General features: G+C 31.5%; 1 protein-coding gene across 1 annotated transcript in view; it reads right to left on the reverse strand.

Annotated features, from left to right (window-relative positions):
* Window positions 1-15000, reverse strand: part of LOC145292198 (receptor tyrosine-protein kinase erbB-4-like) — a 165077-nt gene that overhangs the window by 68601 nt on the left and 81476 nt on the right. Inside the window, exons 3-5 of the mRNA XM_080138508.1 lie at window positions 10850-10978; window positions 6071-6154; window positions 4191-4312 (exon numbers count right to left, since the gene is read on the reverse strand). Of these exons, the coding sequence (XP_079994634.1) occupies window positions 4191-4312; window positions 6071-6154; window positions 10850-10978 (335 nt within the window). The remainder of the gene's footprint in view (window positions 1-4190; window positions 4313-6070; window positions 6155-10849; window positions 10979-15000) is intronic.

Consider the following 15000-nt stretch of genomic DNA (forward strand, 5'->3'; position numbering starts at 1 on the left):
GTGTGCGTGAGTGTTTGAGTTCCCTATGGACTCGGAAACGACTGGGTCGATTTTTATAAACTCTCACACAAATATACTTTATGCATCTGGCAGTGTTCTTAGATTGGGTTTGTATCGAAATGCCTTCGATAAGTATCGATAATCAAAAAACTCCTATGAAAGGAATATACGATTTTAACCAAAGTCAAAACCTTATTACAGCCTAACACCCCAAGTGCATTTGAGAAGTTTTATTACCACGAAAAGCCTAGCATATAAAATCATAAATAGGTTCTTTGATATGATAAAAGTGCTTTGGAAATCAATCTTTCTGTTTAAAGCACAATTAAACCATGATACTTGACATTTTATTTTAAAATTAATTAAAGTCATTATCACCACACAAGCAGAAAGTTTAGGCCTATAAAATTAACATCTGGTTCTTTGATATAACAGGGAATCGTTCAAAAGCAATGTTTCTGTTTAAAGCATAATTGAACCACGCTAATTGGCTTTTGCATTTTAAACTGTAATTCAAGCCATTTATTAAATAAATATCAAAGCACCTGTGTTTGTGTGTGTGCTTGTTTGTGTGTTTGTGTGTGTGTGCTTGTATGTGTGTTTGTGTGTGTGTTTGTATGTGTGTTTGTATGTGTGTTTGTGTGTGTGCTTGTATGTGTGTTTGTGTGTGTGTTTGTATGTGTGTTTGTGTGTGTGTTTGTGTGTGTTTGTGTGTGTTTTTATGTGTGTTTGTGTGTGTGTTTGTATGTACGCTAAAATCTTTTGTCATCCTACAAGCATCAACGCAACATCGTTAGAAAGAGCGCTCTCGGACAAAAATATGGAAAAATAGGAAAAAATCCTCGATGATTTTGTGTAGAAATATGCTTTTGTTGTAAGGGGATCAGATAAAATCTGGATTTCGACGTGGTTTGCAAACCGCACATGCGCTAATCGTCGTTATGTTCTGTTTTAAATAGCTAAATTTGTGACGTTCTGACATCTGGACCCATCCATAAAGCGTTTGCTTACTAATTTAAGTTATGCAAGTTCGCACCCGACACGTTGCAATTTTTTTTCTTTCCTTACAAAATTTTGTTTTCGGTTTCAGCTTTTGCTGATTGAACCCAAATCCCGTTTCTTTTACGACCGGGCAACGTCCCCTCCCCCATATCCGTGATCAATTTTTTTTACGTTGAATGCCCTCTCCCGCTGGTCTATTACATAAAGGGTAAATGTTTGTGTGTTTGTATGTTCGCTAAAAACTTTTGTCATTTGCATCAGACACAAATGAACATGGCACCATTGGAAAGAGCGATCACTCGGACACATGAGATAAGAAAAATTGGAAAAAGTGTCAATTATTTCGTGTATAAATATCATTTTGTTTGAAGGCGGTTTACAAATCGCGCATGCGCTAACCGCCGTTATGTTCTTCCATTTTAAATAGCTAAATTTGCGCATTGAAACATCTGCGTTGTCGTGGGCCCGTCAATAAAAGCGTTTGCTACTTGAACTTATGTTATGGGAGTTCGTGTCCTGCGCGCGTTTTTTTTATTTTTTTATTTTTTTATTTTTTTTTTGTTTTGTTTTGTTTTGTTTTTTTTAGATTTTTCTTCTTTTTACAAAGTTTTACTTTCGGTTTCGCTTCTAGCTGATATAACCCAAGTCCCCTTTTCTAACGCCCCCCCCTGCCATTGTCACAATTTTTTTACAACCGGCAACGCCGGGCGCCCGCGCGCCACTAATTATACATAAAAATAATTTATAAAATCAGCGGTAGGTTCTCTACAGTGCAATGTAGACTACAATGTATTCTGGACTAGGTCACTACAAGGAGGCATGTGAAGAATCCTCCTGGTTCACCGCGATAGGTCCCCAACTAGAGTAGGCAATTAATCGATTTGATTGGAAAATGCCCGATTTCAACGATTTCGATGACAATGAAAACATGGAAGTTAACAATTGATTTATATATGAGATGCATAGATATTTGAATATCCCATTACTGTTCTCTGTTATCTCTCAAACATTGAGCTAGTGAAGATGCTAGGAATGTTACATTTTCTTTCACTTATTGATTAAATAACTACGTTATAGCATATATCTTTCTTTTGGTCTCTTAGTCTTACTCGGTTTCAGGACAAAAATTCATCTACTCTGCTGGGGTATTTCTAGGCAAAATCATTTAGAGAAGGTACACTAATCCTCGTGTAAACTAGTGTAGAATAGTCACACCTACTGGATTTTATTTGAGCTGAAAATACTATCTTATTTTGTATATTTGGTCAGTTTAATTCTAGGTGGTAGGTTGTCCTCATGTCAGGTTGTCCTCGTGTCAGGTTGTCCTCATGTCAGTTTGTCCTCACAAAATCCTGTACAGAGAGACCTCAGACATTTGGAGACAGCGTCTAGTAGGCATTTAAGTTTTCTCCAGTAGGCATTCAAATTCTCTCTAGTACGCATTCAACTGTTTCCTCTCTATTACTCTCTCTCTCTCTCTCTCTCTCTCTCTCTCTCTCTCTCTCTCTCTCTGACTTTCCCTCCCTTCCTTTCTCTCTCTCTCTTTCTCTCTCTCTTTCGCTTTCTTTCTCTCTCTCTATTTTCTCTATCTCTCACCCTCTCTCTATCTATCAATATATATATATATATATATATATATATATATATATATATATATATATATATATATATATATATATATATATATATACTAGTTGTACATACCCGGCGTTGCCAAGTAAAAACCTATTACTGGGTGGAGGACTTAGTCACATACTATTAACGAGATACCAAATATCTTAAGTTCTAACGATTTTTCTGAAATTTGACATTTTGGATTTTTGGAAGCATAAAATATAGTTATCTTCATCAATGAAATACAAATAGGGAAATAAAATCGCATAGATTAAGGGAAACTAACTTATGGGTTAAACGAAAATGTACTTCTGTTTTGTGAACGCAGCTGATGTTGGTTATAATAATAATAATAATAATAATAATAATAATAATAATAATAATAATAATAATAATAATAATAATAATAATAATAAATAAATAAATAAATAAATTAAATGTAAATGTAAATTAAAAATAAATTAAATAAATCAACTTTATATAATACTAGCAGGGAGACCCGACGTTGCCCGTGATTGAATAATGATCAACAAATATTTCACACTCTTATATTTTTATTGTCATCAAAATCCGTGAAATTGCCAGGGAGGAAGCTCCACATGCCTTCATGAGATGAGTATTGGCTGAAGGCCGCTTGATATGGATATCTTAAACGATCCTAATTATCGGGCTTGAAACCGACGGTACCAATGACTTGTCTCATCTAACAACTTAAAAATTTTACTCTACATTTAAAATTTCAAAAGTTTAGGCCCAAAATTGTCAGAGGAATCTACAAAGGACAACTCTTTCAACTTTGACCTCTCGTCATTTAAATTTTTGCCCAAGAACTGGTTAAAAAGTTTGCTGCATGTTTGAATACCTTTTATATAAAATTTCAAATGTTTAGACTCAAAATTGGCTGAATAGTTTGCTAGAGACCGCAAAGGTCAAATCTTTGGAACTTTGACGCCTTGGCAACCAAATTTTCGGCCAAAAACCGATTAAAAAGCTTGCCCTATCTGAATACACTTTATGTAAAATTTCAAATGTTTAAACCAAAAATTGGCCGAGTAATGTGGTAGAGACTGCAGAGATCAATTTTTTAACTTTGACCTCAATTTTGAGTTATCATTTATTGTTATTTATTGTTTTGGGCCCTTAACTTTTATTGTTATTTATTGTTTTGGGCTCAAATCAAAATAAAAAGTTTGGTCCATGTCCAAGTAACCTACATCTAAAATTTCAAGTGTTTAGACCCAAAATTGGTGGAGGAGTTTTCACTGGTCAAATCGTCGAACTTTGTCCGCTTAACAGCTAAATTTCTGGCCGAAAACCAATTAAAAATATTTTCCCAAATCTCAATACCCCTTATGAAAAATCTCGAGTCTGTAGACTGAAAATTGACCGAGTTGTTTGGTAGGGAAATGTACACACACAGACTCACACACACGCGCGCGCGCGGAGACAATTTCACTTTTATAGATCTATAGATTAACCAAATTGTGAACAAACAGACAGAAATACGACGTTATCATGATGCTATTGATGTATAATGATGACGAATTATAAGCAAAGAGTATGGAAATACATACGTAGCAATCTTCGGCAGTTGAACCAGTACATCCTCCAGCACATTCTTTATGACAGCATTGGCTACTGGTCGGACCGAAACAACGATGAGCACAAGAGCTGGAACAGGCAGAACCGTTGTTCTCTTAAAAATAAAAATGGAAAAAATAAAACAGTCTGTGATTTATATCGATTGAATTTTATAGAATTTAACAAATTTTAATCAAATTATATTCACCTTGATCTGGAAAAAAAATCATACTTATGAGAAGATGGTGCTAATTAATCTAACTAAAATACAGTTAACGTTAAAAAGAACGTACCCAAATAGATTTGAATATGAATTATTAGATACGCATATACTGGCAAGGTCACCCGGCGTTGTTCAGGTTGGGAGATAACATTATATAAAACAGTATAGAAAAGAATAAGGAGTATATATTCTGGGAATATTTATTTTCAAACTCCAACTCCTAAGTAATTCGTAATCTTATTTTGAGTGTCGCCGGCATTGAGGCTCGAAAATTCAACGCAGTCATGGCTGACGGAACGAGAACAATTTAGTCCTGGATTTAATAAAGGATTCCTTTGAAAATTCTTTGTAGATACCCTAGTTCGACAGAAAAATTTCGGAGTTCGACAAAATACACTTGAAGAAGGTCAGAGGTTTCATCGACCGTTTTGCGAATAACACTCAAAATGAGAACAACATTCCGAATGATCCAAATAATACGAATTTAAATGTTGAATATTTTTTTCTAATTGAGTATTTTAAATTAAAATTAATTTGAAGATGTCAACTTTCACGTTTATAAATCAGCCAATAAATGTATTGATATAATTATCGAAAGGTTTTAGTTTTCAACTACGTTCAATTTTCTAACTAAACAAACGAACCTTTTTTTAATTTAAGAAAGTAAACATTATTTTATCGAAAAAATATTTGAATTTTCGTGTATTTAGAAAATGCACTCTAATGATTTAATGTAATTCAAAACATATTTCTGTGGAATAAATTATGTAAAGATAGACATTAAATTCAAGTTATAAGCTTTGAAAAAATTTCATTTCGTAAAGTATATCCCGATTAGAAGGTCTTTAGATAGTGTTTGTGTAGATTAGTGATGTTTTAAACCAACGCATTTCAGGTGAAAATATTATTACGTACTTACATGTCATGTTGAAATTAGTATAAATTGCGAAAAATGATCCGGTAATCATCCACAATAGGATTTTGATATTTTGTATTTAAAAATGGCGGACCCTTAATTCAAGTCAATTTAAGTGAAAGGATATAAGTCAGTTTATCATACTGAATGGGTCGTACAACTCTTCTTAAAACACACGATAAAACTCGATAATTCTCTAAATTCTATTTTTACTTTAAACTACTTTTCTACTGGATCATTTACGTAAGTGTTGGAATGTATATTGATGTTGATGTAACACGTAAGTCCGTCATAATGTTTTCACCTAGAATATGTTGGTTTGAAACATCACTAAATAACACAAGCACCCATTAAACTATTTTTAAAAATGCTGAGAATCTAATTAATTTTTTGTCATGTAAATATAGGTCAAATCGCTTTAAAATCAGGGATTAAAAAAAAAACAATTAATTTGTTGGACTTCCTACCTCTTCGGATACATAGTTACTTTTTTTATTCAAGGGAGAGCACTCAGTGTAATTGCACACGATAACTTCTCTTTAATTTGTTTAATAACATATTTGAAGGACCAAAAACGAAAAATGGGCAAAACTAAATCACGTATTGACGTATTTCTATCTTTTAAAATCCGACAAGACGATAAAATTCATAACTTGGTGATTTAAATATAAATATATTCTACTAGTATTTTTCGATTATAAAATCAATAATAAGATGTATTTATATTTACTTACGCGTTTGGCACATATCTAAGCTTAATCCCCAGCAACTGATGGTGTCCGTCCGTAATTTATGGCACCCATGATTGCAGCCATAACCTGCAAAAGAGCAAACCTGGTTTAGTTCTGACAAAATTCTATAAAAAACAAACATGTGTTCATAATATGGTTAAATACATTTTAAAATAATGATTTACAATTATTTACATCGTTCTTCCGTAGAATATTTTTCTAAATTTATCATTCTAGTTTTCTAAATTTATCATTCTAGTTTTCTAAATTTATCATTCTAGTTTTCTAAATTTATCATTCTAGTTTTCTAAATTTATTATTCTAGTTTTCTAAATTTATCATTCTAGTTTTCTAAATTTATCATTCTAGTTTTCTAAATTTATCATTCTAGTTTTCTAAATTTATCATTCTAGTTTTCTAAATTTATCATTCTAGTTTTCTAAATTTATCATTCTAGTTTTCTAAATTTATCATTCTAGTTTTCTAAATTTATTATTCTAGTTTTCTAAATTTATTATTCTAGTTTTCTAAATTTATCATTCTAGTTTTCTAAATTTATCATTCTAGTTTTCTAAATTTATTATTCTAGTTTTCTAAATTTATCATTCTAGTTTTCTAAATTTATCATTTTAGTTTTCTAAATTTATCATTCTAGTTTTCTAAATTTATCATTCTAGTTTTCTAAATTTATTATTCTAGTTTTCTAAATTTATTATTCTAGTTTTCTAAATTTATTATTCTAGTTTTCTAAATTTATCATTCTAGTTTTCTAAATTTATTATTCTAGTTTTCTAAATTTATCATTCTAGTTTTCTAAATTTATTATTCTAGTTTTCTAAATTTATTATTCTAGTTTTCTAAATTTATTATTCTAGTTTTCTAAATTTATCATTCTAGTTTTCTAAATTTATTATTCTAGTTTTCTAAATTTATCATTCTAGTTTTCTAAATTTATTATTCTAGTTTTCTAAATTTATTATTCTAGTTTTCTAAATTTATTATTCTAGTTTTCTAAATTTATTATTCTAGTTTTCTAAATTTATTATTCTAGTTTTCTAAATTTATCATTCTAGTTTTCTAAATTTATCATTCTAGTTTTCTAAATTTATCATTCTAGTTTTCTAAATTTATCATTCTAGTTTTCTAAATTTATCATTCTAGTTTTCTAAATTTATTATTCTAGTTTTCTAAATTTATTATTCTAGTTTTCTAAATTTATTATTCTAGTTTTCTAAATTTATCATTCTAGTTTTCTAAATTTTTCATTCTAGTTTTCTAAATTTATCATTCTAGTTTTCTAAATTTATTATTCTAGTTTTCTAAATTTATCATTCTAGTTTTCTAAATTTATCATTCTAGTTTTCTAAATTTATTATTCTAGTTTTCTAAATTTATTATTCTAGTTTTCTAAATTTATTATTCTAGTTTTCTAAATTTATCATTCTAGTTTTCTAAATTTATCATTCTAGTTTTCTAAATTTATCATTCTAGTTTTCTAAATTTATCATTCTAGTTTTCTAAATTTATTATTCTAGTTTTCTAAATTTATTATTCTAGTTTTCTAAATTTATTATTCTAGTTTTCTAAATTTATCATTCTAGTTTTCTAAATTGATTATTCTAGTTTTCTAAATTTATTATTCTAGTTTTCTAAATTTATTATTCTAGTTTTCTAAATTTATTATTCTAGTTTTCTAAATTTATCATTCTAGTTTTCTAAATTTATTATTCTAGTTTTCTAAATTTATTATTCTAGTTTTCTAAATTTATTATTCTAGTTTTCTAAATTTATTATTCTAGTTTTCTATATTTATTATTCTAGTTTTCTAAATTTATTATTCTAGTTTTCTAAATTTATCATTCTAGTTTTCTAAATTTATTATTCTAGTTTTCTAAATTTATCATTCTAGTTTTCTAAATTGATTATTCTAGTTTTCTAAATTTATTATTCTAGTTTTCTAAATTTATTATTCTAGTTTTCTAAATTTATTATTCTAGTTTTCTAAATTTATCATTCTAGTTTTCTAAATTTATCATTCTAGTTTTCTAAATTTATTATTCTAGTTTTCTAAATTTATTATTCTAGTTTTCTAAATTTATTATTCTAGTTTTCTAAATTTATTATTCTAGTTTTCTAAATTGATTATTCTAGTTTTCTAAATTTATTATTCTAGTTTTCTAAATTGATTATTCTAGTTTTCTACTAGATTTCAAATGAAATGCAGTTCGGAATTCTTCGTGTACATCGTCCTTTATTTTAAGGTAATGCTTTTCTCGTATTCAGTTTTGCTCCAATCGCATATAACCAATTATACTTGGCCTTTCATCAATTTTTTTGTTTTTATATAAATCTAGATCCCGGGCAACGTCGGGTCTCCCTGCTAGTATTATATAAAGTTGATTTATTTAATATATTATTAATTTACATTTACATTTCGTAGAGGAGTTAGTAACTTAAGGGGTGGCATCTACGACTGGTTTATTTTATCACTCTGTTATGCTATATCTTTCAATCGGAGGCGTATCTTTTCTTTCTTTCTGAGATTCTTATGGCTAGCTCTACTCTTGATGGGAAATAAACACTAAAACTTCTTGGCCTTTCTTTCTCATAAAATCTTTCTTGGAGTTCATAAAATAGACTCATTAACGTTTGTTAAAATCGCGTCTCTCTATCGCTCTAAACATGTTCTCTCGCAGACGTGATTTTACTAGTTTGTCTTTTTTTTCTTTCTTTTTTTTGTCAATTTTGTTATCACTTGTGCTCTTCAGAATTGTTTGATCTATTCTTTGTTTCTTTTGGTCCAGATCGTTTGATTCATTGGTCTAATGGTTTTTGTCAATTCGCTGTTTCGATACGTCATTATAGTACAGTTTTCTATTTCAGTAGCTTCTTTCCAAAGACTCAGGCCTTGTGACATTCTCTTATTCTTGACTGTTTTCGTCCTACAACCTTGATATTTTCAAGACTAAAGTCTATACGCATTAACTGTCTGTTCGATAATCAACTTCCGTTCTTGTTAACTACTTACATCAAGTGGCTTCACGTCTTTTCTGCAGCGATTTCCATTTAAAAACTACAGCTTTTCTATAAAGAATGGTCGTCGGGGCGTAGTGAAAAGCCATATCCTTCAAGAGATTAGCCTGTTAATATGGAATGTTATAAACAGAAGAACATGGCAGAGGAGTAACTATATATATATATATGGAAGCATATATATATGTATATATATATATATATATATACATATATATACATATATATATATAATAAATAATGAAATATATATATGCATATATATATGTATATATAATAAATAATGAAATATATATATATATATAAATAATGATATATATATATATATATATATATATATATCATTATTTATTATATATACATATAAATATATATATATATATATATCATTATTTATCATTATATATCATTATATATCATTATTTATCATTATTTATCATGGCTCGTTTTGAACATTTCTTTTCATGTGGTTTTTTATATTTAGTGTACACTAATAATAAAATAGTTTTGGGGGGGATTTTTTTTTTTTTGCATTCGTCTGTCTCAAGAGATAACGGTGTTTTACGCCTCAGATTTGTCTGTTGATAATTTACAACGTTTGCTGTGATTGCACAAATCCATTCTAAATAGACAGGCTCTGTTGCAATTTCCACAGATGTAGGTGGTGACTGGTTGCGAAAGGTTTGTTGCAGCCCTCCGTTGCAACCCTCTGATGTCTTTCCTCTGTTTATTCCTCTTAATACATGCCTTTACAATTCTTATCCAGTGACTGCAATTTCTAGCCATCTGACCTCATGTCTCGTTTGCACACATACTTATCAGGTGAGTCATGTATTCTGTTGAAGCCTTTTGGGAGCTAGCCATAAAACTATCCTTTGCCCCCCCCCCCATCGTTCATTCGCCTTGCATGGAAAGTGTTAAGCATGTTCTCTTGCCTGAAGATGCAGATAAAATACTATTAAATGTTTCATATCAGAGCTAACAATTGCCGACGCGATTGCTCTTAATCTGATTTGACAATTTGTTCCAAAAACTCAAACTATCCAATTCGTTAATAGATGGTGTTTCTGGTTTCTTTGACAGCAAATGTATAGATCGAGAGGAAATATAAATAAACATGACGAACAATGGTTTGGTCTGGTTTAGTTATATTTGGTTTGGTCTAGTTTGTATGTTTTACGGCAACTATTATAAACGATTCTTAGTATGTAATTAATTCATCACAATTTACTAATTTACCTATAACGGGTAAGGTTGCTGTTTTATTATTTATAATGTGTGTGTGTGTGTGTGTGTGTGTGTGTGTGTGTGTGTGTGTGTGTGTGTGTGTGTGTGTGTGTGTGTGCGTATTTCATGTATCTACATAAAATATTATATACGGATATTTTTTAGGTATCAATTTTCAGTATTTATTTCAATAGTGCTTGATACGCGGGTAGAGATAAGTAGTAAGTTATGAAAATATACCTGGCAATTAAGCTGCACCGAATCTTCCGTGTTTCATAATTGTTGTAGAGAATCGTCAGGTTAGAATGCCCTCTGTGTAGTTTAATTTTCATATATTTTTACAACTTACTATATATATATATATATATATATATATATATATATAAACCTGATGAATTGTAGCTTAATCACCGTATATATTTTATAACTTACTATATATATATATATATATATATATATATATATATATATATATATATATATATATATATATATATATATATATGGGGAAAATGTACTTACACGTTGATCTTGCTTCATCGTAGACGACGGTGACTTGTGATGAACGTGGAACGATAAGAGTCCAGGTAATTGTATCGATGAAGCAGAGGAAATTATTCTTGTAAATCACCACATTGCCTAGGCTTATCTCTACAAATAAAAAAAATACATTTAAAAAAAATAACATTTATTAAAACACGTGTCTACCATATTAATACACATTTGTACAATATTAATAATATATTAATACAAAATTTACCATATTAATAATTTTTTTTAAAATTACATTTTCACCCCAAACAAGGCACATCGCCACTTTGGTGTAGGGGCTACTATCAGGGGAAGCAACTACTGGGGCACTATGTTGGGATTTGGACAGCAAGATGTCGGTTCACGTTACACTTGAACTTCTGCATGTCAGTACAGTTAGGGAAGCAGGGACCTGGAATGGAATTCCAGAGTCTCGCGGTTCTGGGGAAGAAACTACTGGAGTAAAAAGATCTTTTACATCTAGGAATCTCTACTGTGTGGGGTTGGATTTAGCTGCCTGTCGGGTTTGTCGATGGTGTCTACGTCGTGGGGGCACAAGTGTCTGCAGTTCGTCAGAGCATTCACAGTTAAAATACTTTTAGAACAGGCAGAGGGATGCAACGTTTCGTCGATGGGACAGAGGCTGAAGTTTAGATGCCAGTTTATGACCTATCAGATTGACGACTCTCTTTTGAACCTTGTCTAGGAGCGAGAGACTAGCAGCAGATGCACCAGCCTAAATGGGACAACACTCCTCCATACATGGGCGAATGGTGGCCTTACAGAGGTACAGGATACTTTCGTGCGTTAGCACGGTAGAGAGAGCCTACCTTTTTGGCAGCGGCCCTGGCAATGTTTTCAATGTAATTGTTCCAGCTCATGTTTCCTGTGAACGTTAGGCCAAGCGGTTTGAAAAATATACTCTCAGACAGAGAGTCACTGGCCATTGCTATTGGTGACAGAGAAGGTTTCTTGTAATTATTGAAGGAAACCAGTTTAGTCTTGGCAGCATTGAATGTGACCATCCATTTTTGTCCCGATTCCACTACAAATTGGAGGTCGTCCTCTAGTGTTTTTGCCATTTCTTTAGATATATGATCATTTGTTTTCCTGTCATGCCTGTTATAGAGTGTGGTGTCATCAGCATATATACCCATCTCAGAGGCAATTTTGTTGGGGAGGTCATTAATAGATATTAGGAACAATAGAGGTCCAAGAATAGACCCCTGAGGCACTCCCGCATTTATATCACACTGTTTAGATGTACGACCGTCGGGGACAACCTGGATTTTCTCTTATCTAAGAAGGATTTAATTATGTGAAGTATTCTACCAGTGATACCGTATGATCTCGTCTTTTTAAATGTATGTATGTTTGTTTGCTTGTCTCGCAAAAACCTTGGATAAAGGCGACGGATTTTCACGATACTCATGTCATTTTGAAGCTCGACCATTTTTACGACAAATATCGAAAAATTGGCTAAAAAAATTTCATTCATTCACCCTCAACTGGGAACTTTTCTACAAGGAGGAGGTCGCTTTCGAAAATCATCCCCTCGGTTCGATTGACTAGCTTTACTTTAAACCTACGCTTAGGTTGCGATGAGCGCAACAGCTAACGCGTCACGTTTTTTTTCCACGTTCTTTTCCTTTTTCGCGGTACGGGTTCGAGCCTGCCTGCTTACTGCAATTTTTTTTTTTGTACAACACACACCTACAAACACCCAGGCAACGCCGGGCACCCAGACTAGTATTAATATAAATTCCAGCCATATTTAATATAAATTTCTAACATATTAATTTAAATTTCTTCCATCTGAAGTTACATTTCTACATGCTTCCAGTTTCGGACCCGTATCCAGGTAGTGATTGAGGCTGAAGGCGACTACATTGAATAGATGTCAGCTCTACTACATAATAAAGCTACCTAAATTGATTTTTTCAATAAAAGTTTTAAAATAAAGCTGTAGTGTTGTTTTCTGTAGGGTGTCGGTTTTCATTTTTAGACGTTTTTATAATAAAATCGTGTCATGGATTTTTAACAAAACAGGAATGAGGATTCTAGACATAAGCTTAGGTAGCATTATCTGTTGATTTTAATCTTCGTATGGGGCATAAAATTGAAAAATTTTCGAAGATATTTTGCAAATAATTTGTATCTTTGGTACTAGTGCACCTATGTTCCCGCACTGAAATAATAACGTTATCGTATAAATACCATTCTTAACATAGCGAGGAGAGTGTGTTTCGTATCTCTCTATACTTTCACCTAAGAATTTAATAAACAAAAATATTGTAAAAATTGTATTTAACTTGAAAATACTATTTAGAAAATAACGCCGTAACATAGTGTCACAAGCACCGTATCTTCAAAATAAAAATATGCGTTTTACCAAATGCGTCTCCACAAAATAATGCTGAATCTTCAGAACAATTAATAGCATGTACGAAGGAACAGAAATGATTTTTTAATGAGTGCTTCTACAGAATTTGTACCGAACTGTTTTTTAACCTAAACCTAACTAAACCGTAACATAAGTTGTATGATTGTTTCGGCAAAGTCTGCACAGTCGGCACAGTTAGGGGGTGGGTTCGTCAACTTCAGAGTGGTGGCAGAGATGTGGGTGATAAGGCGCGCTCTGAGTTTTACAACCGGGTCATCAAAAGAGGCTGATATTAGGAAATTCTGGAGCACAAAAGGTTGCTCATTTTAATGGCACTACTGCCGTCTTCGTATCTCTTTAACATTTTAATGTTTTGGTTTAAAAAATAGGAGGCCTTGCGTTTGGAACGACCTTCAAAGATTAACCTGGCAACAAGATTGACGTAAATACAATAATCCAAGGAAGATGTTGCCTTACTTAAAGCCAATACGTTTGACTTAATTTAACTAAACAGATGACCTTTTAATAAAAAAAAAGTCCAGATTCATACGTAATGGTTTTATCGTTCGATGTTTTTTTTTTGTTTTGTTTGTTTTTTTTTGTTTGTTTTTTTTTTTTGTTTTTTTTTTTTGCTTGTGTTTTTTTTGGGGGGGGTCACTTTTACATTAATTTTAATAGCGAAAGAGAGAGTTCACAGACATAAAATTCATAAAAACTTATTTTAACAGATGCTTGAAATAATCTCTGTTTGAAATCATCCAAAGGGTGGCTGGTGTCTGTTTAAACGGTCTATATCGCTGTGCAGCGTCTCGGAGAAAACGCATTAAACGCTTCATTTTAACATATGCGTTTTTGTTTCTGTTTTAACAATATTTCTCTCACCAACAGCTGTTTTCTATTTCTTACAGTTACATAAGTACTTGTTAATTAGCTCCATTAAATTTCCTGGTAGAGAACTCTGCTGTTTAGAGAAACGAATTATCTCCCTTATTTGATAGTAACGTAAGGGACCATCGTTTAAGTTGAAAATGTCTTATGTCTTGTGAGGCACTCTGTAGCAGCATAAAACTAAAGGGCATGACATTATTAAAACAACTGATAAATGGCTCATGGGCTGAATGTTTAAATTATTTCAAGCAGGCATGAAAGCAAGAGAGATTTAAATAAAGGAAGAAGAGAAAAAGATAGAAAAAGACGAGAGAGATGGAAAAGAAAATTTAAAACTTAATATCAATAACACATTGGGTTTCTTATGTATTATATAACAAGAAGGCAGAACTGCAAATAGTACAATTATAAACTTTACATTCAGCATCGCCTCAAGCTGGTTATAGTAATAAAATACTAACTTTCATTCGTTTGGAATATATATATATATATATATATATATATATATATATATATATATATATATATATATATATATATATATATATATTAGCATTTCAGCCCGGCGTTGCTCGGATGTTTGGAGGTGTGTGTTGAGCAAAAATAAAAGTGGTAGTAGGAAGGCAGGCTCGAACCCGTAACGCAAAGGAGGAAAAGAGAGGGAAAAAAGACTTGACGCCTTTGCTGTTACGACCACCGCCAAACCAGAAGTGACGTAGGTTTAAATTAAGGCTAGACACTCGAAAGGAGATAGCGACTTTCGAAAATATTGGCGAAAAAAGCAACCCCCACCCGTATAAAAGTGCCCAGTTGAAGGTTAAGATATTAATGTTTTTAGCCCATTTTTCGTTATTTGTCGTCTGAAGTTTCG

The sequence above is a fragment of the Euprymna scolopes genome, chromosome 13 (genome assembly GCF_053919585.1).
Source record: "Euprymna scolopes isolate OS-2025 chromosome 13, ASM5391958v1, whole genome shotgun sequence".
NCBI classification, from domain to species: domain Eukaryota; kingdom Metazoa; phylum Mollusca; class Cephalopoda; order Sepiida; family Sepiolidae; genus Euprymna; species Euprymna scolopes.